The sequence below is a fragment of the Pristiophorus japonicus genome, chromosome 3, assembly GCF_044704955.1.
Source record: "Pristiophorus japonicus isolate sPriJap1 chromosome 3, sPriJap1.hap1, whole genome shotgun sequence".
Taxonomy (NCBI): domain Eukaryota; kingdom Metazoa; phylum Chordata; class Chondrichthyes; family Pristiophoridae; genus Pristiophorus; species Pristiophorus japonicus.
Window position 1 is genome coordinate 23,917,637 of NC_091979.1, and position 25,904 is coordinate 23,943,540.

Below are 25,904 nucleotides of genomic sequence, written 5' to 3' on the forward strand. Positions count from 1 at the left end.
TTCAATTTAGAACAAAAAATGTTTGCCGCCAAATCCAGGCTGCCTCGTTATGCTGGCTGTTGTGGGGAAAGCGTTTGAATCAATTCGTGCCATTCTGAAGCTACGCCAGGCGGATGTTCCCGTGTCGGTTAAACTGGCCTGTCGGTTTTGAGGAGGGGGAGGTGGAAGGGGAGGTTCCGTTGGTGTTTGAGGTACATTTTTGAGGAAAGGTGGGGGGGGGGGGGGGCGCACGGAAGGATGTTCGTACTTGTACTGTAAAGATACTGATATCTGCTTGTTTCCGGCTCCCTAGGGACGGGGCTTTCCATGTCGAATACGACAGGCCTGAAACCTTCAAGGTAATAAATATTTGTGCCGTGTAATCGTGGCCAACTGCACACTCCTTGGTTTCTGTGTGATTACTCGGGCGGTGCATTGTCTTTATCGTTGCAGCATTCCCGGCTACAGGTCTTGGTGGGTTGCACTCGAAGAAGAGTGAAACTCTCCAGTGCTTGCCCGCTCCATCTGTTGCAAGTAGTTTGATTTCAGTTCGTTTTACGGGGCTCCAATGTATAGCCTTGCTCGCATGTCATTGTCGTTGCTGTAAAAGAGTCGAGCAAAGACTGCAGCCAAGAGGTTCCTTTGGCTGTGCGTCTGCTTCCTGTCGAAGGAGACTATGTGAGCTGTCTACTTTGGGATCTGTTTCCTTGGCCCTCCGCACACGCACCTTTTCTTTGCTCTACCCACAATAAAATCTTCAGCAGAGGACAAGGAACAATAACTACCTTTGGCTGACGTTTCTCATCTAATGCACTGAACCCAGTACATGGAAATGTACAATCTCATTCATAGAAACATAGAAATTTGCAGCACAGAAGGGGGTGATTCTGGCCCATCGTGTCCGCGCCAGTCGACAAAGAGCCACACGGCCCTCGGTCAGCAGCCCTGAAGGTTACATATAAACCTATGAACAATGGCAGAAAGGTAAAGAGCACCCAGCCCAACCAGTCCGCCCCACACAACTGAAACATTCTACACTCCACCCCAACCGGAGCCATGAGATCGCCTGGGAGAGGCAAAAACCAGCTTAAAAACCCAGGCCAATTTAGGGAGAAAGAAATCTGGGGAAATTCCTCTCCGACCCACACAGCTATCGAAACTAGCACACTACCCACACCCCACACACACGCGCCCACACCCATTCACACACGCCCACACGCACACACTTCCATCCCTCCCCCCCCCTACACAGGCGTAAGTGGCCAGACACGCCTCCTTTTGAAAAGAAAATTCTGTTCCAAAGTGAAACTGTTCTAACTGACTAGAACTGGAGCAAACTAAATGCCGAGAATTTGAATTTCTACGATACTCCGTTCTACACCAGTTGCTCCAAAAAATCAGGAGCAACTCAGGCCGAAACTTGGGCCCAATATTCCAGATGAGGCCTCAATAAGGTCCTGTACAACTGCAGTAAGACCTCCCTGCTCCTATACTCAAATCTCCTAGCTATGAAGGCCAACATACCATTTGCCTTCTTCACCGGCTGCTGTACCTGCATGCCAACTTTCAATGACTGATGTACTATGACACCCAGGTCTTGTTGCACCTCCCCTTTTCATAACCTGCTGCCATTCAGATAATATTCTGCCTTTGTGTTTTTGCCACCAAAGTGGATAACCTCACATTTATCCACATTATACTGCATCTGCCATGCATTTGCCCGCTCACCTAACCTGTCCAAGTCACCCTGCAGCCTTTTAGCATCCTCCTCACAGCTCACACCGCCATCCAGCTTAGTGTCATCTGCAAACTTGGAGATATTAGACTCAATTCCCTCATACAAATCATTAATGTATAATGTAAATAGCTGGGGTCCCAGCACTGAGCCCTGCGGAAACCCACTAGTCACTGCCTGCCATTCTGAAAAGGATCTGTTTATCCCGTCTCTCTGCTTCCTGTCTGCCAACCAGTTCTCTATCTACGTCAGTACACTACCCCCAATACCATGTGCTTTAATTTTGCACATCAATCTCTTGTGTGGGACCTTGTCAAAAGCCTTTTGAAAGTCCAAATACACCACATCCACTGGTTCTCCCTTGTCCACTCTACTAGTTACATCCATGGAGCGGAAAAATCACTGCCACGGTGATCCAGTCACCAGAGAGTTAATGCAGCTAGCCTTGCCCAGTAGTAAGATATAACAGTGCTTCTATGTAAAAAGGACTATGAGGAGCTTGATGTAACGATCCAAAGGCAGGAAATGTTAAAATTACATCCCATTTTGTGGTTGAAGACCATACGAGCGGGAGTCATTTGGTTAACCTGACTCTGTATACGGATGCTTGTGTAAGATGTATAACTTCCGTGGCGGTAATGGTGCGACAGTGTTTGAGCTAAACTGGACTTACAAATTGAGAGAAACACAGATGCGCATTTTTTGGGGGGGAAATCTCTTCAAATGACGAAAGTGCTTCAGATTTGTCCGTGCGCAACCGAACACCTAGTGTTTGCACAGATAAAACTCTCAAATTTGGCCCATCCAAAATCTGTGGGGCCCCTCATCTCCACCCCACCCCCCCCCCCCCCCACCCGATAACATCCGATTTTTATTCTTGAATGATTTCCAAAGTTGCCCCGGTCTTTTTCACATACTCATTGCGTGAAGGGCTTCCTGCCATCGCTCCTGTTCTCTATCCACCTAAATTTGTCGTTCGGCAGTTCGGACCTGCGGCCGTAACCCCCCCTCCCCCCTCCCCACCCCCAGCATTTTTTCCTAAACAGTTTACAATCTTTGAACAATTTCTGTCTCCTCCCAAGCCGAAGTTTTTTAAGTTGTTCCTCATGAACCGAGCGGTTCGATGCCGAATGATCCCGCTCTCTGGCTCTTTTTGAGGATCGATGTGTGGAGATCCCCGGTGGTCCAGCTCGTCAGTGTACTAATGCCCCGTGACAGTGATGGTATTCAGGTTCTGGCGGAGGTGGGGGGGCGCCTTGACGGCCCGCTGCAGACCAGTAATCCTTGCCTCGATACCAGCTTTCTGGCTCAAACTAGCAACTGGAGGAAAAAATCCAACACTTTGTCTTCATGCTGAAAATATTTGATCCCTCTTGTGGAAGAGGCCATCGGTTTTTTTTTTCTTTTTACATGTGGCTTTAACCCTTCACTTGTGAACTGAGCCTTAATCATAATCTCCTCTGTTCAATGGTGGGGGTGGATTGGGAGACAGACTCTGGTGCATGCATTTCTTGTTGGAGTCTTATCTGTCGGCCTCGTCCAGTGGTTAATGTGGTAACGGTTGATGTAATCCCCTCCCCATCCCCGCAGGTCTGTGAGAAACCTCTTTGGGACCAGGGTGGAATAGGTACAATGCCACTGATTAGCCCAGGAGGTTTTAGATGCAAATAGTCTTTTCATTTCCTTTTAATCCCCCCCGCACCACCGCAAATCGTTTGTGTATTCAAAAACTGAGAGATTGTGCTCCTGAGCTTAGAAATTCATGAACTCTGCACTGTTTTCTGATTGTCCGCAGTCAATGGTGGCATTTATGAGGGATCCGGAGGGCGCTCCATTGTGGGAAGAGAATCCCGAGGCAAAGGATGTGGTTCACATTGACAGTGAGAAGGTTTGACACTATTCCTGATAATGGACTTAGCTGGGAAATAGGGTACTCAATGGTGATGACAATGCTGCTTCATTTTGTTTGTGCATACAAGAATACGAATGCTGTCAAATGTTTTAGCTCGTAGCATAAAGGACATGTAATGCGTGCATCACAGTGTGACCTTGCATTATCTCTTTGGAGCATTTTATATATTTTAAAGATTGGTCTTGTAAAGGTTTACTTGTCTGTGTGGATTTTTTTTAAAATAAAATGAATGCAAATGTATATTAACGTAATACTGCTACGGTATTTAAAGGAAAACCCTGAGTGCTGGGAATTTGAAATAAAAGCTCAAAGCTGCTGGAACTCACGACAAGACGATCACAGAACCGCGGAGGTTCACAGCACAGGAGCAGGCCGTTCAGCCCTTCCTGTCTGCCGGCTCCTTGCCAGAGCAGTCTTGAACCTTGTGTTCAAATCCCCTCCATGGCCTCGCCCCTCCCTATCTCTGTAACCTCCTCCAGCCCCACAACTCCCCGAGATCTCTGCGTTTCTCCAATTCAGGCCCTTTGTGCATTCCTCCTTCTTCCTTCGCCCCACCATCGGTGGCCATGCATTCAGCTGACTAGGCCCAAAGCTTGGGAGTTCCCTCCCTAAACCTCTCTGTCTCTCTACTCCCTTGACGTTCCTTAAAACCTACCTCTTTGGCCAAGCTTTTGGTCACCTGTCTTAATGTTTTTTTTTGCTCGATGTCAGTTTTTATCTGATTACACTACCGTGCCCTCTCTCCCCCCATAGCCCTGTATCCTTCCCCTCTTTCAAATGTTTATCCACACTTTCCCCTAAATGATGGCAAATACTCCCCGTGGTAAAGCATTATGTGCTCCGACAGCACTCTGCTTAAAGAAATGTCTCTTAAACCTCCCCCCGCCCCCCCCAATCATCAGCATCTGGAAAAAGATGGATTAACATTTCAGACGTGACCCCTTCATCAGAACAGGGTTACATCTGAAAGTTAACCCAAGAGTCCACAGCACAGGATCAGGCCATTCGGCCCAACTGGTCTATGCCGATGTTTATGCTCCACACCAGCCTCCTCCACCCCTTCAATGAATCTTCGACTTTTAGATGGTGATCGACTTGCTTCCAGTGTTTTCAGTTCTATGGCGGGATACTATTGAGAGTAAAAACTTTATTGATTCCCAAAATGACCTTAGCAGGCAATTTCCTTTTGGCTTTCTTGGGTCTGGAACAGAAATACAAAAATGCTCTCTTCTCAAAACCCAACCACAGAGCATACCGAGAGCAGCGGGAAGGCATGATAAATATCTCGATGCGTAAAATCTGAGAAGCCACAGACCTGGAGACACAGATATTGCTCTGCTGACCACAACACATCCTGTTTAAAGCTACACGTTGTATGGTTTATTTTGAGTTCCCCTTTGATGTGGAAATAGCTTGTTTCCTCATGCAGTCTTCACAGGGACTGGCATGGGGAGAGAAGAAGGAATACTTTTAATAAATACATAGAAAATGTATATATTCTACCCGAGATTGAACGTATCTGTTGGTGTTAACAACAGCTTTCATTTATATAACGCCTTTAACCTAGTGAACCAACAGCAGCCTGACAGAGATCAGCTAATCCCACAACAACAGCATGCATGTATACAGCACCTTCAATGTAATATAACATCCCCAGGCACGTCAAGGGTCGGGTGTGCAATCAGACAAAAATTATCACCGAGCTAAAGAAGATGACATCATGATAGGTGACCAAAGGCTTAGCCAAAGAGGTAGGTTTTGAGGAAGATCGTAAGGGGAGTGGAGAGGTTTAGGGAGGGAATTCCAGAGCTAAGGGGCTCGGCAGCTGAAGGCACGGTCACCAGTGGTGGGTCAAAGGAAGAGGGGGAGTGCGCAAAAGACCTGAAATGGTGGAAAGCAGAGATCGTGGAGGGTTGGTGGATGTTAGAGGTAGGGAGTGGGTGAGGCCATGGAGAGATTTGAACACAAGCTCGTACATTTTAAATTTGTGGTGTTGCCATACCGGGAGCCGATGTAGGTCACCGAGCGCAGGGACGATGTGTTAATGGGACTTGTGCAAGTTAGGACACGGGGCAACACAGCTTTGGATGAAATCAAGTTTATGGAGGGATGATGGCCATAAGGATGTTTTGGAGACCCAGCTGAAAAAGACGAGTTTTGATGGTGTCTTCGTCAACATTCTGCTGTGTTTTAGGTGTCCACGTTGGCTCAGTGGGTAGCGCACACTCCTCTGTGTCAGAAGGTTTTGGCTTCAAGACCCAATCCTGAGACTTGAGCCCACAATCTAGGATGACGCTCCCAGTGTGGTACTGAAGAAGCATTGCACTGTCAGAGATGAGACGTTAAAACGAGGTCCTGTTTGCTCTCTCAGGTGGACATAAAGGTCCCATGGCATTATTGAAAGAGCAGCTGAGGAGCCCTGGTGCCCTGGCCGATATCTATCCCTCAACCAACACCTAAAAAACAGATTATCTGGTCAATTACCTCATTACTGTTTGTGGGACCTTGCTCTGTGCAAATTGGCTGTCGCGTTTCCTACATTACAACCGTGACTACGTTTCAAATGTATTTTGTTTGCTGTAAAGCACTTTGGTACGCCCTATGGTCGTGAAAGGTGCTATATATGGGCAAGTTCTTTATTTCTAACCACGTGGAAGCGGAGGCAGCGATAATGAGGAACACTGTCCTGAAGACTTGACCCTGCCGGTTATTGGGAGCGCAAACTACTGGAGAAACTTGTTTGGCACATCAAGGAGCAAGTCACAGATTTCTCATTGATCAGTGCACGCCGCAATAACTCTGGTTATTCTCATCTGCATGTTCTCATCATTCCAGCTGCTATATATAAGGGGCAGAGTTCCAAAGGCAGCGTGGTGTGGGAGAGAGCTCCACAGGGAAGTATGCAAAGCTTTTCTTTGAAATAAAAATAGACAGTGCTGGAATTGCACAGCAGGTTGGTCAGCGGTTGAAAGAGAAAAGAGGTGCGTTTTCGAGTGTAGTCCTTCATAGAAACATAGAAAATAGGTGCAGGAGTAGACCATTCGGCCCTTCGAGCCTGCACCGCCATTCAACAAGATCATGGCTGATCACCCACCCCAGCACCGCCCCCTCCGCACCCCCCGACCCCACCAGCCACAAGGACCACATCCAACTCCCTCCCGAACACATCCAATGAACTGGCATCAACAACTCTCCGCGGCAGGGAACCCCACATGCGAACAACTCCCTGAGTGAAGAAGTCATTCCCCATCTCAGCCCCAAACAGCCCACCCCCATCCCAAGACCGTGCCCGCCCCCCGCTCTGGACCCATGCAACACCGGGAACACCCCCCACCCCCCCCCCCCCGCACCCAACCCGCCCTGTCCCGTCAGAACCCTTCCCAAATGCCGAACACCCCCGGATGTCAAGCCCCCAGCCCCGGCCACCCCACTTCAATAGGGCTGAGCTTTTATTGTCAAATTTCCAGCATTGGCTGATTTTTTCTCTCTTTCATCCCATTCGACCTGGGTTTGAAGGCCGGATTTGGCATCCAGGAGCAGGAAGGATGCTGATCCCTGATTGAGGGATTGACGGCCATCTCACTGAGCAGGTCTTTTCCGGTCTGGAATTCTGAGGTGATGGTTGCCCTGATTTTATTCTGGCCCGACGCCAACAGGGAAACCACACATCCGTTGGAAGATGCTCACCTCTTTGGGAGGAGGCATGTTTGATGACACTTCTTCCAACACTATCAAAAACAGATTGGGCTAGAAATTGGTCTTTTGGTGATGGTGGATTATTTTTCGGCAAAAATACCAGTTTCAAAACACCGCTATTTTTTAAAGGGGTCAAATTGGCACAAAATGCACCCGACGATAAAAATCAGCGTTGCACGAGGATTCGCAGTGAAAACCCGTGGTCCTCGTCAACTTTAGCCCGAGGCCGATTACCGCTAAAAAGACAGGCCCTGGGAGGAGGGAAAAAACACACACACACAAAAAAAAATGTTAAATCACAAAACACGACACTTATCTAGCGAAACGCTGAAAAAGAATTTAAAAAATAAAAACTTTAACTTTCTTTGCAGCTTTTCATACTTACCGCTGTTTCTGGGGCTGCAACGCAGGCTTTTCTCTGGCGTTTTCCCCCCTAACTACGGGTGCGCCGAACGGCCAATTTTAAGCGGTCGCATTTTTTTTTTTTAAGTGTTGCACGCCGGCGGTCCGCTTTTCAGCGGTATTTCAAAACCGCCGGCGCACAACTTTGACCAATTTAGATGAGTACTGTTTACCATCAAAAAAGGCAAAATATCACCAAAAAAACAGGCGTAAGGCTGGTCAATTTCTAGCCCCTTAACTGGTCATTCATCCCATTGCTGTTGGTGGGATCTTGCTGTGTGGAAAAAATGGTTGCCTTGGCTTGTCGAGGTAACAAAAATAATTGCATTTCAAAGTTATTAATTAGATGTGACTTGCTTTGGGGTATTTTGGAGAGATGTGACGAGGTGCTATTAGAATGGAAGTCTTGCTTTTCACCACCTCTCCCCTCCCCTCCGCAAGAGTGATGCTCCCCCATTAATGAAATCTTCAGTGCGTTTCTGATTCCATAAGTGGCACAGTAATGCAAAGTAATATTTGGGGAACTCTAGATTTTAATAGTTGAGGCGAACATGTAATAGCTGGGTGTGACCTGGGGCCCCAGAATCCTCTGTACTTGGGACTCCCTGACGCAACTCTTGGCATCTCACAATGGTGGCCTCTCACGATGGTAGCCTCGCACCGTTTGATTTAACTGGTTTACCATAACCACGTTCCCTCCAAAACGCAGAACATCACCGAGCATATGCAACGTTGCATGCAGATTCCCTGAGCTTGCGTGCACAAATTTCACGGCAAATTGGAGTAACTAGCGTGCGTGACCCAAGGCAGTGTTAAAAGCACCTCAGGAAAAGTAGGATGCAGGCTTAAGGCTTATAGAAGCCAAAGTGGCACAGCTACAGTAATGCAAAGGAGCGGCCCACATACATTTCTAAAAATATCAATATTTCAATATTTGCCCATTAAATTTCCAAGCAAATCCAGCTGAATCTTTCCCAAGGCTGCACACCTACTCTTTTTGTTTTTCATTTGTCACGTTGAATATAAAGACAAGACGGCTCTCTAGAATTTGCCTTTCCAGCACACGGGCTTCATATTCCAGAGATTCTGTTCTGCCGGTCAAATTGCCCGTTTTGCTGGAACGTTGGCGACGGTGCAGCGAACACCGGCTTTACCCTTTGCTCCTCCTTCGCGATGGTCGCAGAGCCAGGGACAAAGGAACGGTTGAATAGGACAGAATGCACAGCGTTTCTGCTTCTGAGATGGGACAGCTCCATTGTTGGTCTCGTGCTTTATTCCTTTTGTGGTTGACTCTCGGCCCCATTTCTCCCTCCCCCTTCCCCCTCCCCCCCGCCCCTCCACCCCCCCTCCCCCCCCCTTCCCCAACGCACCAAAGTTGTCCAAAAGATCATAGCTGCACGCAGTCAACCTCACGTGTACAAGACAAAATTAACATTCTTCCCCCGCGCGTTACGCCCAGGAAAGATGTAAGCAATTTTAAGGGCAGGAGGGGGGATTCTGTAAGGATTTTAAAATTTTAAAATGAAAGGGGGAATAATTTCGAACAGCCCATGCAAACGTATACAAAAAGAGTTTAAAAAGAATGCAGCTGTTCATTTCGAACAGAGGGCATCCACTGAGTCATTCAGGGAAAAATAGCCAATGATGTTGACAGTGCCTTTTTCTCTCCTGGTAAATCTTTCTGATTACAGAGTGAAGAAATATGTTTTATTTTTTAAAAAAAAATGTGGAAAAATTTTGAAATGCAAAGTTTATTTTTCTAAATAAAGAATTTGCATTTCTTTTTATAGCGCGCCTTTCACCTCCTCAGGACATTCCAAAGTGGCTCACAGCCAATCGAATTACTTTTAGTCACTGCAGGCAAATGTGGCAGCCAATTTGCGCCCAGCATGGTCCCACAAACAGCAGTGTAGTAAATAACCGTATAATCTGCTTCAGTGGTATTGGATAAGTGGCGATGGCCAGGAGTCTCCTGCTGTTCTTCAGATAATACCGTGGGATCTTTCACGTCCACCTCAGCAAGCAGCTCTGTTTATTGTCTTAACCAAACGACGACAGCTCTTGACCGTGCAGCACTCCCTCGGTACTGCACCGAAGTGTCCCGTTTTTGTACTAGGTTTCTTCAGGAAACAGTAGGGGTCTTGTCTTTTCTGCCACTTCTAATGCACTGCTTTGCATTGTGAAAAGAAAGACTTGCATTTATATAGCACCTTTCACGACCACCGGACGTCCCAAAGCGCTTTACTGCCAGTTGGGTACTTTTTGAAGTGTAGTCACTGTTGTAATATGGGAAACGCGGCAGCCAATTCGCACACAGTAAGGTCTCGCAAACAGCAACGTGATAATGATCAGATAATCTGTTTTAGTGAAGTTGATTGAAGGATAAATATTGGCCAGGACAACGGGGATAACTCCCCTGCTCTTCTTCGAAGTAGTTCCATGGGATCTTTTACATCCACCTGAGAGAGCAAAAGGAGCCTCGGTTTAACGGCCCATCCGAAAGGCAGCACCTCTGCCAGCGCAGCGCTCCCTCAGCACTGCACTGGTGTGTCAGCCTAGACTTTTGTGCTCAAAACTCTGGAGTTGGATTTGAACCCACAAGCTTCTGACTCGGGAGGCGAGAGTGCTGCCCACTGAGCCCCGGGCTGAATTGTAACAAGTATTAACCTGCTTTGTTTGGTCATCCTGTCTCCTTAGGAATTCAGAAAATTAATTAAGAAGGAGGAGCGAGCGATTCTCCTGATTTTCTACGCACCATGTAAGTTTGCATCCGTATATGCATGCTCATTCTTGGCCAGTCGGCAGTGGTACTGCAGGCTTTCTTCCCCTCTGTGTACCATCCGCAACTGAGCTGGCGAGTGATTGACCTGTTCCAACTGCTTTGTCAGTGGGTGAGAGGACACTGGGTTTCTGGAAGCAAGCGACATAACTAACCAGAAACTCCTTTTCAGCACCTTTTTATTAAAAAAAATGTCGAGCTATGCGGACTACAAAGGGAGGGGAGGTGGGGGCGTTTTGTGGTGGGTGGAGAGAGAATCGGTCAGGATTCCTCCTCCTGATCGCTGTGGGGTGAAAATTGCAGATGTTGGGTAAGGATTGAATTTGGCTTGGTTGTTTTCCTTTTCCCCCCGCAAACCCCCCGCGCTCGCACTTATTGTCAAATATCTTGTCAGCCCACAAAAGGTAGTAGAAATTTGGAACTCCCTTTCCCGTAAAAAGCTATTGAGGCTCGAATTGAAAATTTCAAAAATTGAGATTGATAGATTTTTGTTAGGCAAAAGTATTAAGGGTTACGGAGCCAAAGCAGGGGTAGATGGAGTTAAGACACAGATCAGTCATAATCTCATTGAATAGTGGAACAGGCTCGAGGGGCTGAATGGCCTACTCCTGATCCTATGTTCCTCTCCCTGTCAAGTATCGTGAAGGAAGAGTAACCACTTCGGTTTATTCCTGGGATGAGAGGGCTGCCCTATGAGAAGAGATTGAGTGGAATGGGTCTATATTCTCTAGAGTTTAGAAGAATGAGAGGTGATCCCATTTAAAAGGGCTTGACCGGATAGATGCTGAGAGCATGTTTCTCCTTGCTGGAGAGTCGATCTCCAGGGGTCACAGTTTCGGGATAAGGGGTTGGCCATTTAGGACTGAGATGAGAAAGAATTTCTTCACTCAAGACGGTGGTGAATTTTTGGAATTCTCTACCCAAGAGGGCTGTGGATGCTCAGTCGTTGAGCATATTCAAGGCTGAGATCGATAGATTCTTGGGCAGAAGCCAATCGAGGGATATGTGGAGCGGGCAGGAAAGTGGCGTTGAGGTCGAAGACCAGCCGTGATCTTATTGATTGGCGGAGCAGGCTTGAGGGGTATGGCCTATTTCTTGTGTTCGGTGGGTTGCAAGAGGCTTCTCCTCCCACCAGCTGTGGATCGGTACCAAAGTACAGGAGAGAAAAATTAGACAGGAAGGAAATGATAGCATTCCTCGTTCAATCAGATTAGAAAAACACTCCTTGCTATTTTTGCAAAGAATACTTTTTTACACTGTTTTCTCTGCTGCAACCCCTGATGGTAATGAAGGAGCAAGATTCTTCTCCGCCTTCTGTTACTCAGTTAGTGTTTTGTTGCTTTGTGACTTATTTTCGATTTGGAACAGCTGCTAGTTCTTTTGTGTGTCTTGTTTTTTTTTCTTCAAACATAGAACCTGTACAGTTTGTACATCTATTGAATAAAGTGAGTGCTGCCAGGCCTTGACGTATTGGGATCATTTTTTTTTTGTAATGGTAATTCTGTGATGTGCAGGATGCCTTTCTAACTCCTGGTCGTTATACAATTGGGGATTGATTTTTGCTCTCTTCTTTCCCCCTCCCGCACTCCACCCTTCTCCGCCCCTCCCGAGAAGGAAGGGGCCTCTATCTGCTTATTGTGTTCCTGTCACATTCTGGTTGAGAACTCTCCATGCGGAGGAGCATGAGTATCAATCTGCATCCACAACTCCGCAATGCATTTTTATAATCTGTATTCCACGGCTGCCTAAAGTTGAAAGAAATCATGCGAGAAATAGCGATTAACAGTCCACCGAGCATCTGTTGTTCTGCATTGGTTTAAAGGGGCGCTTAATGTTTTCCGGCGGCCATGTTCCTATTGAACGAGCAGAACAGGTACATACCAAAATTGGAGTGACTTTTTGCACTAAGCTTTTTGTGTGTCCTTCTACGCATGCACGCTCACTGGACTCCGCCCTCTTTTTGAGCGTCGGCTCTCGATTCGATCGCGGACGCGCAGTGCAAAGACAGAATGGCTCGAATTACACAAGGGTCATGTGATCACGGAGAATCAATGAGAGCATTTTTCCAGTGCAAATAAGTCTATGCTGCTTTAAGGTGTAGAGTCCATACTCTTTCAGCCTATCTTGATAACTAAGATGCTTTAGACTTGGAATTAGTCTCATGGCCCTCTTCTGCATCCTTTCCAGAGCCTCAATATCACCAACCATGTGAGGAGACCAAAACTGGACACAGTATTCCAAGTGCGGCCTGACTAAGGTCTTGTACAACGACAAAAGAGTACGCCTCATTTAGTACTCAGTTGTCCTATGGATACACCCCAATACCCGTTTAGGGGAGACGTCCTTTCACTATTCCTTTCAAGCCCTTTTCCTGCAATGTATAACGAGACAAATTCTGGAAACCTAAAATAAAAGCCGAAAAGACTTGAATTGCTCAGCCTCTGAGAGAGGAAAGGCAGGACTAAATGTGGGGAAGGTTTGCAGGAGGACAAAAAAAAAAGCAACGATGCTGGAAATCTAAAAACAGATAATATTGGAAACACTCAGCAAGTCAGGCACAGTATTTGGGGAGAGAAGTGGAGTTTATCGTTCAGGAATTGGCCGACAGCAGGACAAAGGCAGGTTGGCAGAGTGGGCAGGTAGGTGGCAGATGCAGATCAGTGCAGAGAAATAGGGAGCAGTACGTTTTTAGGAAAGGAATAGTAAAAGGACATCTACCCTAAACGGTAATCGAGTGGAGAAACGAAGAAATCTCGGATGTATAAATCTTTAAAAGTGGAAGTGCAGGTATAAGAGGGTGTAAAAAGGCAAATGGGGTCCTGAGCTTAATACACAAGGGCATTGAATATAGAGCAATGTTGGATTTCTACAAGACATTGGTGAAGAAGGATGTTAGTGTGAAAAAGGAATAGCTGAAATTAAATTAAATGATGTGCAATTCTATGAATGGGAGGCTCTGATTATGAAGAAAGGCATGAAAATTTGGGACTTTTTTTCATTGGAGTTGAGAAGGATAAGGGAGGAAGGGAATCATCTAAGGTTTTCACAATGATGAAATATTGACTAATCACTAACAAGGGGGTTTAAATTGAGTAATATCACTAGACGAGCAAATCATAGCATCTTATGGCACAGAGCGAGGCCAGTCGACCCATCGTGCCTTTGAAAGAGCTGTCCAATTAAATCCCACACCCCAGCTTTTCCCCCCATAACCCTGAAAATGAGCTCTCCAAGTGCATGTCCAATTGCCTTTAAAAGTTCCTATGGAATCTGCTTCTGCTGCTCTTTCAGGTAGTGCGCTCCAGATCAGAACCACTTTAATTCTCCACTCCACTCCCACTCTGATATCTCCGTCCTCGGCCTCCTGCACTGTTCCAATGCAAGCTCGAGGAACAGCACCTTATATTTTGTTTAGGCACTTTACAGCCTTCTGGACTTAATATCGAGTTAATATCGAGTTCAACAATTTCAGACCTCTGCCCACATTTTGCTCTGATGTATTTTTTTCTCTCTCTTTCCCATGGCAGCTGGTAATTATTCCGCCATTCACACCCTATCTAAACTAATCTTTTTCTAATCTGCCATTACCATCTCAAATCTCTCCTGCCTTCCACCCTATCACAAACCTTCCCTTTTGTTCTTTCCTCCATTCCCCCTTTCAGTGCTCCTTAAGAATTTGTTCATTTCGAACATTCGCCAGTTCCGACGAAGGGTCGTCGACCCGAAATGTTAACTCAGTTTCTCTCTCCGCAGATGCTGCCTGACCCGCTGAGATTGCCAGCATTTTCTGTTTGTGTGTGAAAACATTTCTCCTCCAGTACAGTCTGGCTGGCTACGGACCCTCCAGCTGATGGAAACCGTTTCTCCCAACTTGCTCTATCAAAACTTCTCATAATTTTGAATGTTTCTATCAGATTGCCCCTTAACCTTCTCTGCTCCAACAGAATTCCCTCGCCCTCCCTCCCCCCCACACACACACACGTAACAGTGCCATAGAACAGCATTTAAAATAGAAATTGTGCAAGTATCTGCAAAAGAAATACAAGGCGATATGAAGAGAGGTCTCAGAAAAGGGATTAGATTTGGAGAGCTTCTGTTCAGGAGCTGGCACTCGCTGTGGAATGGCATCTGGTGAAATGATTTTGTTAAAGCTGTCATTGACTCGTTTAGTACAATGTTTGTCTCCCTCTTTCCTTCTGTTTGTTGTTCTGCTGTCGCCTTTGAACTGACCTTTGACCCGTGGGTCAGGGTGTGGGGTGTGTAAGCGGATGATGCCAGCCTTTCAGCAAGCTGCCACAGATTTAAAGGGCGACTATGTAAGTATCACCGTTTCACTGGCCTGTTAAACAGCACCATAAACGCCAGATCGTTCGGTTTCCTATTTTGTAACTAGATCGGTTTAACCGGACATTCAATCCTGATTCTGTTAAACCCTGTGCAGCTTTTTCAATCACTTGGGCTTTTAATAGAAAGCTACGGGAATGAAATTTTTATTGAAATGAAATGCCTTGCTCCATTATGCCAGAAAGTTTGAAGCCCAGGAAGAGAGTACTATATAATTAGTTTCCTCTATATAACCCAATTTATAAGCTTGCATTATTGGACCAATTCCCCTCCAAGGCCAGATATGTAACTAGCCTTGTTAACTCACTCTAGTTTTATTTGTCCTGCCCCAAACCCTTTCCTCTTTAAAGTGTTCACTTCTGTTGGGGTAGTGTTTAACGGGTGTTGTTGGGCCTCTTGTCTCATACAATTTGTCTCTCGCATAAGTGTCCATTCTGTGTGTGTGTGTGTGTGTGTGTGTGTGCGTGTGTGAAAAGTTTGCGTTGTCAACTATTTAACTATGGGATGCTAATCTTGCCGATCGTGCCAGTGACACCCATATCTGAATGAATTTTTAAAAATAGCTCATCATGCCTGTGATGGTGTGAGCTCTTCAAATGGAGCTAGTTCTGGACAGGGATCGGGGGCAGGGTTCCCTGACCAATTACATTTTTTTCCAGTCCCTAGCCACTGTCGCACTCTCACTGCTACCTGGGTCAAGATCAGCTAATGTAGCGCAAACTGAACATCTAACTGGTCTTCCTGGTGTCTGTAGCTCAGCGTGTTGCTTCACGTGAACTTACCCACTGATTTTAAACCAAAAAAAAAAAATCACAAAAATTGATTTTCTTTTTGCCATTCTGGTTTCGTTATTCCATTTCTATCCGTTAATTCAAAGAGGGTGAAATAACCATATTCTGTTTCTCACTCTCTCTCTTCCCACACCCTTGGAGCCACATGCACAGATTGTGGCAAAGTAAAGAACTCCCAAGTCAGGCATAGCCCAGTTCAGATCAACCAGCAAATGCTTCCTCGCACTTTCAAACAGCATTCCTACACCCTCCCCCTCCACCACAGCATCAATTTCTCCGTGGCCACATGCAGCAATATCTGGGCAGCATCCCACTAATATGTAGCATTCGCATCTCACAAAAGTACCAGGCATTGACCATCTCCAACGGCAGAGAGCCAAACCGCCTGCCATTGACATTCAATAGCACCTTTTGCCCCGCCCGCCCCACCATCAACATTCTCAGGCATCACCATTGACCAGAAACTCAACTGGACAAGCCACATAAATGCCATGGCAGGTCAGAGCGTAGCTATTCTGCTGCAAGTGGCTCACCTCCTGACTCCCCAACGCTTCTCCACCACCTACAAAGCACAAGTCAGAAGTGTGATGGAATTACTCTACATTTGGGTGCATCTGCAATAACACTCGAGCTTAACACCAACAAGGACAAAGATGTTGGCTTGATGCACACCTCATCCACTGGCCTAAACATTCTACCTGTACTGTGGTTGCAGTGTGCACTATCTACAGGATGCAGTGCAGCAATTTGCCAATGCTTTTTTTGGCATTACCTCCCAAACCAGTGACCTCCATCACCTAGAAGGATAAGGGCAGCGTGGGTGCATGAGAACACTATCAGCTCCAGGTTCCCCTAAGGTCACGCACCATCCTCACTTGGATATATAATTGCGTTTTTTCATCGTTGCTGGAACTCCCTACCTAACAACCCTGCAAACGCCTTCAGCAGCAGTTCCAGAAGGAGGCCCACGACCACCACCTTCTCAAGGGAAACTCGGGACGGGCAATAAATGCTGGCCTTGCCGGCAATGCCCACATCCCAAGAATTAATTCTTTAAAAAAAGATTTAATAAATAGACTGCAATCTGGCACGTTGAATGCATACTGGTTTGATGCATTCAAAGCAAAGGTGGATACATTTCTAATCCTGGGCAATGTAGACATAGGTTGGAATCACAGACAAGAGTGACGTGAAAATGCGATGAGTGGACTCTTGCATTGTGTAGGTCAGAGTCGTGGTGGTTTAAATCGGCTACCCCCCCCTCCTTCTCTCCCTCCTATTGTGATGAAGGATAGTGCTATCAGTAGTCAAAAGGAAACCACCGGTAAACACCACATGACCTTGCCCACCCGATGCAAACTTACTTCTGCCAGATCCCACAGCTGACTCTTGTCGCTGTTTTATTCACGACTTCCCGTACACCGCTCTATTATCTCAGCTTTAGCCTTCTATCTGGTCTTCCCAGCTGGGACTTGTTGCATCACCCTGTCTGTTCAGTGATTGAAGTAAAATCAACAATTGGGAGTTTCAATTGTTGGTTTATAACTGAGACCGAACAGAAGCCATCCTTTCTCAAGTGAAGGAACGGCTCTGGGACTGAGAAGGAACAACCTCCTGCTCCACTGGTCTGCTAACTATCAGTGGCATTAGATATTAAGGCCAATGCCAGTTGTTGGAATATTATTCAGGAATAGGGCCTCGGCTGAAATAGTGAACAGCACTTTAAGACAATAAATTAATCTCGTTTTTATTGAACACTTAGTCATTTTTTTGCATAAGTGATTTTTCAAATCTAACATAAACTGTTTTCTGAGCAGGTAATGGCCGGAATGAATGTACATCCATCTGAATTTGATGAAATCAAACAGGAATTTAATGTTAAAGGATACCCGACCTTCTGTTACTTTGAGTAAGTTGCTCTTGATACATCGGCAAGGCACATTTTGAGGTTAACCAATCAGCACAAGCAATCTTGTGTAACTTTGTGGTTTTGCTATCTTAAACAACATAACAATAAAGCTGCAAGATTGGGTGGCTCAATTGGTGCAACAGATTGGCTTCTGATACTCTCTTGGATGGCTTTTGTACTGAGGCTTTCCCTCTTTTTTTTTTCCCCCCCCCTCAAAAGAAAGTATGCCAAAAATAAAGGTAATGGACACAAATTAGTAACATCACCAGTTTGCATCTATATAGTACCTTCAATGTAGATAATCATCCCAGACACTTAACAAAAGCATAATCAGACAAATCTGGGCTCTGACAAAGCAGGACCTATTGGGGGGGGGGGTCACTAAAATATTGGTCACAAAATTGGGTATAAAGAAAGAAAGACTTGAATTTCTGAAACGCCTTTCACTAGCTCAGGATGTCCCAAAGCATTTTACAGCCAATGAAGTACTTTTTGAAGTGTAGTCACTGTTGTAATGCACGAGGTGGGTCTTGAAAGGAAGAGACGCGGAGAGGTTTGATGAGAGCATTGTGAAGCATAGGAACTACATGACTAAAAGCATGGCTGTCATTGGGGAGAATGGAGTCTGTGTGTTGTAAGGCTGGAAGAATTTATGGAAATGTGGAGGAGCAAGGCCGAGATGAGAATTTTACATTTGAGGCATTGGGAGCCAGTTTAGATCAGCGAGGCCTGGACTTGGCGTGTAATAGGATTTGGGCAGCAGAGTTTCGGATGTGGTGAGGCTATGGAGGGTGTGCAGGATGGGAGGGCATTGTGAATAGTTGAGCCTGGAGGTGGTTGAGTTCTTCTTCGGCAGTCCCTCGGACTCGAGGATGACTTGCTTCCACACTAACATAAGTTCTAAGGTGGCTGATGACTCCAATGCGGGACCTACAGTCTCTGTCACAGGTGGGGCAGGCAGTGGTTGCAGGGACGGGTGGGTGGGGTGCTTGGTTTGTCGTACGCTCCTTCCACTGTTTATACTTGGCTTCCCCGTGCTCCCGACAAAGAGACTCAAAGTGTTCGGCATCTTCCCGAATGCGTCTTCTCCACTTTGAGCAGTCATGAGCCAGGGATTCCCAAGAGCCAGTGGCGATGTTACATTCTTGAAGCATTTTCTCTGCCCTCCTGGGACCGGCCTGCCGTGACGGAGTTCGGAGTAGAGTGCTTGTTTCGGGAGTCTTGTATCCGGTATGTGGTTGAGTCGTCATCATCCTCATAGGCAGTCCCTCGGGATCGAGGAAGACTTGCTTCCACTCTTAGCATGAGTTCTTAGGTGGTTGTACAGTCCAATACAAGAACCACAGTCTCTGTCACAGGTGGGACAGACAGTGGTTGAAGGAAAGGGTGGGCAGGGAGTCTGGTTTGCCACACGCTCCTTCCACTGTCTGCGCTTAATTTCTGCATGCTCTTGGCAACGAGACTCGAGGAGCTTAGCGCCCTCCCGGATGCACTTCCTACGTGTTTGAGTATGGATGACGGTTTCAGCAGCAGATAGGTCGCGGTGGGCGATGTTACGGTGGAGGGAAGTTGGCAGTCTTTGTGATGGATGGAACCTGGTCAGTCACTCTTGGCGGCGTCCAATATGAGCAGTCTGGTTTAAACTTGAGATAGTGGCCGGAGAGGGGTTTGTAATCGATGGCACAGTGTGGAGTTTGTGATGTGGAGCGAAGATGATGACTTGAATCTTCCCAATGTTTAACTGGAGTAATTTGCAGCTCATCCAAGACGTGATGTTGGACGGGCAGTCTGACAACACCAAGGCAGTGGAGATGGTCGAGCGAGATGGTGGAGAGGTAGAAATGGGTGTTGTCAACATACATGCGGCACCTGACCCCAATTCGTCAGATGCTGTTGCCAAAGGGGCAGCTGTCGAAGAGGAAGGATGCTTAACTTCAGAGGTATTGCTGAATAGGGCAGGAGCAGAAGCCATTGCTGGATTCTACAAGGGTTTGACAATTATTTTTCCCTTCAGACTATTCACAGATTGATATTGGCACAGACTGTGGAGATGGTTGCTGTACAAAATGTGTCACTCTGAAGATGCAAAAAATGAAGCCAAGAAATAAGACACATGATGAACATAGTATAATCTGAGAAATAGTCATTGCACTCTTAGTTTAAAAAAAATAATTGTGTAAAGTGGTTTCAAACAGTTTGACAACATCAGGTGCTTCTAGCAGTGAAACTTCCAGCCCCATTTTATGTTGCCTTCCCTCGAGCTCGATCCGATGATGTCACTGATGAGGAGAATTGTCTGTATTTTGGAGCACGTCGTTCATTTTTTTAATGTGGGAAGGGTAACAACGTGGGAATTGTTGCAAACCCACCCAACCACTGAAAAGTACGCTACTGGCGAAGAATGTAGCATTACCCAGGTTGGAGTAGGTTTCAAGAACATAAGGGATTTCAGTGGATGCAAGACCTTATGGGTCTGTACAGTCATCTCGGCTTCTTGGTGTATTTACTGCCTCGTAATGTGCCCCAATCTGTTCTCTGACAGAACAGAACAAATATTAAACAATCACTGGAGTGGGAATAAAACAAAGAGCTGAAGAATGTTAGTGTACTTTTCCTATCCGATTTTTTTTTTTTTCCTGAGCACAAAAAATTCAGCTGACACTTCACTGCCAGTACTGAGGGAGTGCTGCACTGTCGGAAGTGCCGTCTTTCGGATCAGACGTCAAACTGAGGCCCTGGGTGGCGTGAAACATCCTGTGGTGTTATTTGGAAGAAGAGCAGGGGAGTTCTCCCTATGTCCTGGGCCAACATTTATCCCTCAATCAACATCACTAAAACAGATTATCTGGTCATTATCACATTGCTGCATGTGGGAGCTTGATGTGTACACATTGTCTGCTGCGTTTCCTACATTATAACAGTTACTACACTTCAAAAAGTACTTCATCAGCTGTAAAGTGCTTTGGGATGTCCTGGGGTTGTGAAAGCCTCTATGTAAATGTAAGTTATATTCTTTTCCCCTCCCTCAGCTGAAAGAACTGGGCCTACATTGGGGTACAATTGCGCGGGATTTGGCCAAGCTCTTGTATCTTACCCTAGTAGTCGTTCTTCTTGTTAGCTGAGTCATTAAGAGTCGGCGGGCAATTTGACTGTGTGTGGCATCACAGCTAATCTTGATCCTATCCCTCCGCCACATTCACAAACATGCATTTTCCAGTATCATCATCATAGGCAGTCCCTCGGAATCGAGGAAGACTTGCTTTCGCCTTTAAAATGAGTTCGTAGGTGGCTGAACAGTCTAATACGAGAACCACAGTCCCTGTCACAGGTGGGACAGATAGTCGTTGAGGGAAGGGGTGGGTGGGACAGGTTTGCCGCACGTTCTTTCCGCTGCCAGTAAAGGTGGGAGTGTCGACTGAACTGCAGTCACAAATGGAAACTTTGACTCCCTCCCTACAAATCTAGGAGTGTTCAAGGCAATTGTAGCACCTCAAAATAAAGCCTGAAGTAATAAGGTCTTAATTACCTCTTATTTTATAGAACCATACGGATGGCCACTCGGCCCATTGTGTCTCTGCCGGCTCTTTGAAAGAGCGAACCAATTAGTTCCCCCCCCCCCCACCCCCCCTGCAATTTTCATAGCCCTGTAAATGTTTCCTTTTCAAGTGTTCATCCAATTCCTTTTTGAAAGTTCCGATTGCATCTGCTTCTACCACCCTTTCAGGCAATGCATTGCACATCATAGCAACTCGCTGTGTAAAAGCAACTCTCCATCGTCCTCCATCCCCTTCCTGGCTTTATCTTAAATATGTGTCATCTTGTTAACGACCATCCTGTCAAAGGAAACTGTTTATCCTCATTTTGTTCTATCAAAACCCCTCATAATTTTGAACACTTCTATTAAATCTCCCCTGAACTTTCTCTGCTCTAAGGGAAACAGTCCAGCTTCTCCATTCTCTCCACATAACTAAACTCCCTCATCCCTGGAATAATTCTAGTAAATCTCCTCTGGAATCACTCCAAGGCCTTCGCATTCTTCCTAAAATGTGGTGCGCAAAATTGGACACAATATGCCGGCTGAGACCGAACCAGTGTTTTATAAAGGTTTAGCATGACTTCCTTACTTTTGTGCTCAGTGCCTCTATTTATAAAGCCCAAAGGCTTTTGTGAAGAAAAATTAAGAAAGAGAGTAACAATTATCATTGGCAGGTAATAATTTTTGCAGACGTTTTAGTTTGAAAGACAGATAGGAATGCAGTGGAGAAGAACCTGCTCAATCCAAGCGATCAGTGTTTATTTTCTGACACGAAGTCGCGCTGGATTCCTGAAGCTATTCCCAGTCTAAAACCCGAGACTGGGAATAGAAATGATTTGCATATGACTATTTGGCTGGGAAAAATAGAGATTTTTCAAAGTAAAAAATGGTAATTACTGTTGCGAAATCAGACCCTTTGGGGGAATGTCGATAAACTTTAATTGGAATTTTGCTCGGACTGATTGCAGTTTGTTAATTTGAGAAAATTAGAAAGTTTATAAAGTATATTTATAAAATGATGTTGGCAGTGTTCTGCTTCAAATTGATGGCTATAAAAGCTGTTATAAAATTAAAATGGCTTCCTGAGGCACTTCTTAAAAATTCTGTTTTTGGAAAGTACTCCAAGGACCAGTTCATCCAGACTGTCAAATTATAAATTTAAATGTTTTTTTTTCATAAACACCTGACTTCCTTCTCTGTCTCCAGTGTTCAAGACCACATAGTGTTTACTTTTTAAAAGAATTGTCAAATAATTTGTTTTTAATGTAGCATGCCTCCGATTACTGCTGGTGAGGGGGCAATCTTTTCTGATTCTGTGCTAACTAGAAGCAGGTGCGCAATTTAATTGTGCTATCGTGTCTGGATAAGAACATAAGAAATAGGAGCAGGAGTAGAGCATTTGGCCCCTCGAGCCTGCTCCGCCATTCAATAAGATCATGGCTGCTCTGATCCTGGCCTCAACTCCACTTCCCTGCCCGCTCCCCATAACCCCAAATCAAAAGGATGTGATTTCTAAGTCAATCTCACCTCTGCAAAATGGTGCAAATTCCCACTTGCATGTTAAAATGGGAGCAGAAGCAAAAGGTAGACAGGAGATAAGGAACAGTGGAGGGCAGAGAAATCAAAGGCAAAACTCAAAAAGGGCCACGTTACAACGTAATTCTAAAGGGGCAAAGAGTGTTAAAAAAACAAGCCTGAAGGCTCTCTGTCTCAATGGGAGGAGCATTCGTAATAAGGTGGATGAATTAACTGCGCAGATAGCTGTTAACGAATATGATTTAATTGGGATTATGGAGACGTGGCTCCAGGGTGAACAAGGCTCGGAACGCAACATCCAGGGGTATTCAATATTCAGGAAGGATAGGCGGAAAGGAAAAGGAGGTGGGGTAGTGTTGCTGGTTAAAGAGGAGATTAATGCAATAGTGTAAGGAAGGACATTAGCTTGGATGATGTGGAATCGGTATGGGTAGAGCTGTGGAACACCAAAGGGCAGAAAATACTAGTGGGAGTTGTGTACAGACCACCAAACAGTAGTAGTGAGGTTGGGGATGGCATCAAACAGGAAATTAGGCAAGCGTGCAATAAAGGTTATCATGGGTGACTTTAATCTACATATAGATTGGGCTAAACAAACTAGTCGCAATACGGTGGAGGAGGATTTCCTGGAGTGTATTGGGGGATGGTTTTCTAGACCAACACGTCGAGGAACCAACTAGAGAGCTGGCCATGCTAGACTGGGTGTTGTGTAATGAGAGAGGATTAATTAGCAATCTTGTTGTGCGAGGCCCCTTGGGGAAGAGTGACCATAATATGGTAGAATTCTTCATTAAGCTGGAGAGTGACACAGTTAATTCAGAGACAAAGGGGCCAAGTTTCGAGCCGCGCCTAGAACGGCGCAGTCCCGACCTGGACGCCCGTTTTTCGCGCCACAAAGTGCGCCGAAAAAAAACCTCCGTATTCTCCACCTCCCTGCAGGTCCTCTGGCCCTCGGCGCAGCGCAGCAGGAGCTGTAAGGGGCGGAGCCAGGTCCCTGCGCTGAAAACAGTGCCGGGACCTCTGCACAGGCGCGCTACAGTGGGCACGCACGTGCAGTAGCTCCAGGCGCCCGAAACTGTGTGGGAGGGGCCCGAAGCACGCAGCCCCTAGCCCTGGCCGAATGGCCTCACTGGGGCTGCGTGAATAAGGCTCCTCCCACGGCCAGCTCCTGCTTCCTCCCGACCCGACTCGACTCCTGCTTCCCGCCCCCGCACCGGACCTGACACCCGCGCCCCCTGCCCCCGGACCGGACCCGACACCCACTCCCCCGGACCCGACCCGAAACCCACTCCCCGCCCCCAGACCGGACCCGACACCCACTCTTTCCCCCCCCGCCCCCGGAATGGATCTGACCTCCCTCTCCCTCTCCCTCTCCCGCCCCCCGAACCGAACCGACCTCCCTCCCTCCCACCAGCCCCCCGACCTGACCCAACGCCACCTACCTGTAAATCTGTTGCTGAGGACGGGCCCGGCCCGTTCAGCCTCCCTCCCTCCCCCTTCTCCTTCCCCCCCCCCCAATCTCCTTCTCCTTCCCCCCCCCCCAATCTCCTTCTCCTTCCCCCCCCCCAATCTCCTTCTCCTTCCCCCCCCCCCAATCTCCTTCTCCTCCCCCCCCCCCCCAATCTCCTTCTCCTCCCCCCCCCCCCCCAATCTCCTTCTCCTTCCCCCCCCCCAATCTCCTTCTCCTTCCCCCCCCCCAATCTCCTTCTCCTTCCCCCCCCCAATCTCCTTCCCCCCCCCAATCTCCTTCTCCCCCCCCAATCTCCTTCTCCCCCCCCAATCTCCTTCTCCCCCCCCAATCTCCTTCTCCCCCCCCAATCTCCTTCTCCCCCCCCCAATCTCCTTCCCCCCCCCCAAATCTCCTTCCCCCCCCCAATCTCCTTCCCCCCCCCCAATCTCCTTCCCCCCCCCAATCTCCTTCCCCCCCCAATCTCCTTCCCCCCCCAATCTCCTTCCCCCCCCCAATCTCCTTCCCCCCCCCAATCTCCTTCCCCCCCCAATCTCCTTCTCCCCCCCCAATCTCCTTCTCCCCCCCCCCATCTCTTTCCCCCCCCATCTCTTTCCCCCCCCATCTCTCTTCCCCACGATCTCTATTCCCCCCCCCATCTCCTTCTCCCCCCATCTCCTTCTCCCCCCATCTCCTTCCCCCCCCCCCCATCTCCTTCCCCCCCCATCTCCTTCCCCCCCCCATCTCCTTCCCCCCCCCATCTCCTTCCCCCCCATCTCCTTCCCCCCCATCTCCTTCCCCCCCCCATCTCCTTCCCCCCCCCCATCTCCTTCCCCCCCCCCATCTCCTTCCCCCCCCCATCTCCTTCCCCCCCCCATCTCCTTCCCCCCCCCATCTCCTTCCCCCCCCCCATCTCCTTCCCCCCCCCCATCTCCTTCCCCCCCCCATCTCCTTCCCCCCCCCATCTCCTTCCCCCCCCCATCTCCTTCCCCCCCCCCATCTCCTTCCCCCCCCCCATCTCCTTCCCCCCCCCATCTCCTTCCCCCCCCCATCTCCTTCCCCCCCCCATCTCCTTCCCCCCCATCTCCTTCCCCCCCATCTCCTTCCCCCCCCCCATCTCCTTCCCCCCCCCATCTCCTTCCCCCCCCATCTCCTTCCCCCCCCATCTCCTTCCCCCCCCATCTCCTTCCCCCCCCATCTCCTTCCCCCCCATCTCCTTCCCCCCCATCTCCTTCCCCCCCATCTCCTTCCCCCCCATCTCCTTTCCCCCCCATCTCCTTCCCCCCACCTCCCTTCCCCCCCCATCTCCTTCCCCCCCCCTCCCCATCTCCTCCCCCCCCTCCCCATCTCCTCCCCCCCCTCCCCATCTCCTCCCCCCCCTCCCCATCTCCTCCCCCCCCCCATCTCCTCCCCCCCCCATCTCCTCCCCCCCCAATCTCCTTCCCACCCCCTCCCCCTGCTCCCCCCCCTCTCCCTCTACCCCCCTCCTCCCCCTCCCCTCGCTGTCAGAAACACCGACACTGACAGACAGAGAATGAGACACACACAGACAGACAGAGAGATAGAGACACTGACAGAGACACACTGAGGGGGGCATCCCAGCACGCTGTTGGAGGGCTCCCGGTGCTGCAGTCGGTAAGTAGAAAATGTTTTATTTATTGATTTTTAAAAAAAATTATTTCTTCTTAATTTTTTTTGATTGATTTATTGGTTGATTTATTGATGTATTTATCATTTATTATTGATGATGGCTCTTTATTTGTAAAACTGAAGTGTTTAATGTTTGTAAACTTCCCTTTAAACACCCCCCCCCCACCCCACCATTCCCTACGCCTGATT

The 25,904-nt window shown here is 47.6% G+C and overlaps 1 protein-coding gene across 2 annotated transcripts in view; it reads left to right on the top strand.

Annotated features, from left to right (window-relative positions):
- pdia5 (protein disulfide isomerase family A, member 5) overlaps positions 1-25,904 on the top strand; it is a 146,803-nt gene that overhangs the window by 40,058 nt on the left and 80,841 nt on the right. For both annotated transcript variants that reach the window (XM_070875255.1, XM_070875256.1), the window contains exons 5-9: positions 293-338; positions 3,510-3,602; positions 10,422-10,482; positions 14,752-14,819; positions 17,456-17,547. In XM_070875255.1, the coding sequence (XP_070731356.1) occupies positions 293-338; positions 3,510-3,602; positions 10,422-10,482; positions 14,752-14,819; positions 17,456-17,547 (360 nt within the window). The remainder of the gene's footprint in view (positions 1-292; positions 339-3,509; positions 3,603-10,421; positions 10,483-14,751; positions 14,820-17,455; positions 17,548-25,904) is intronic.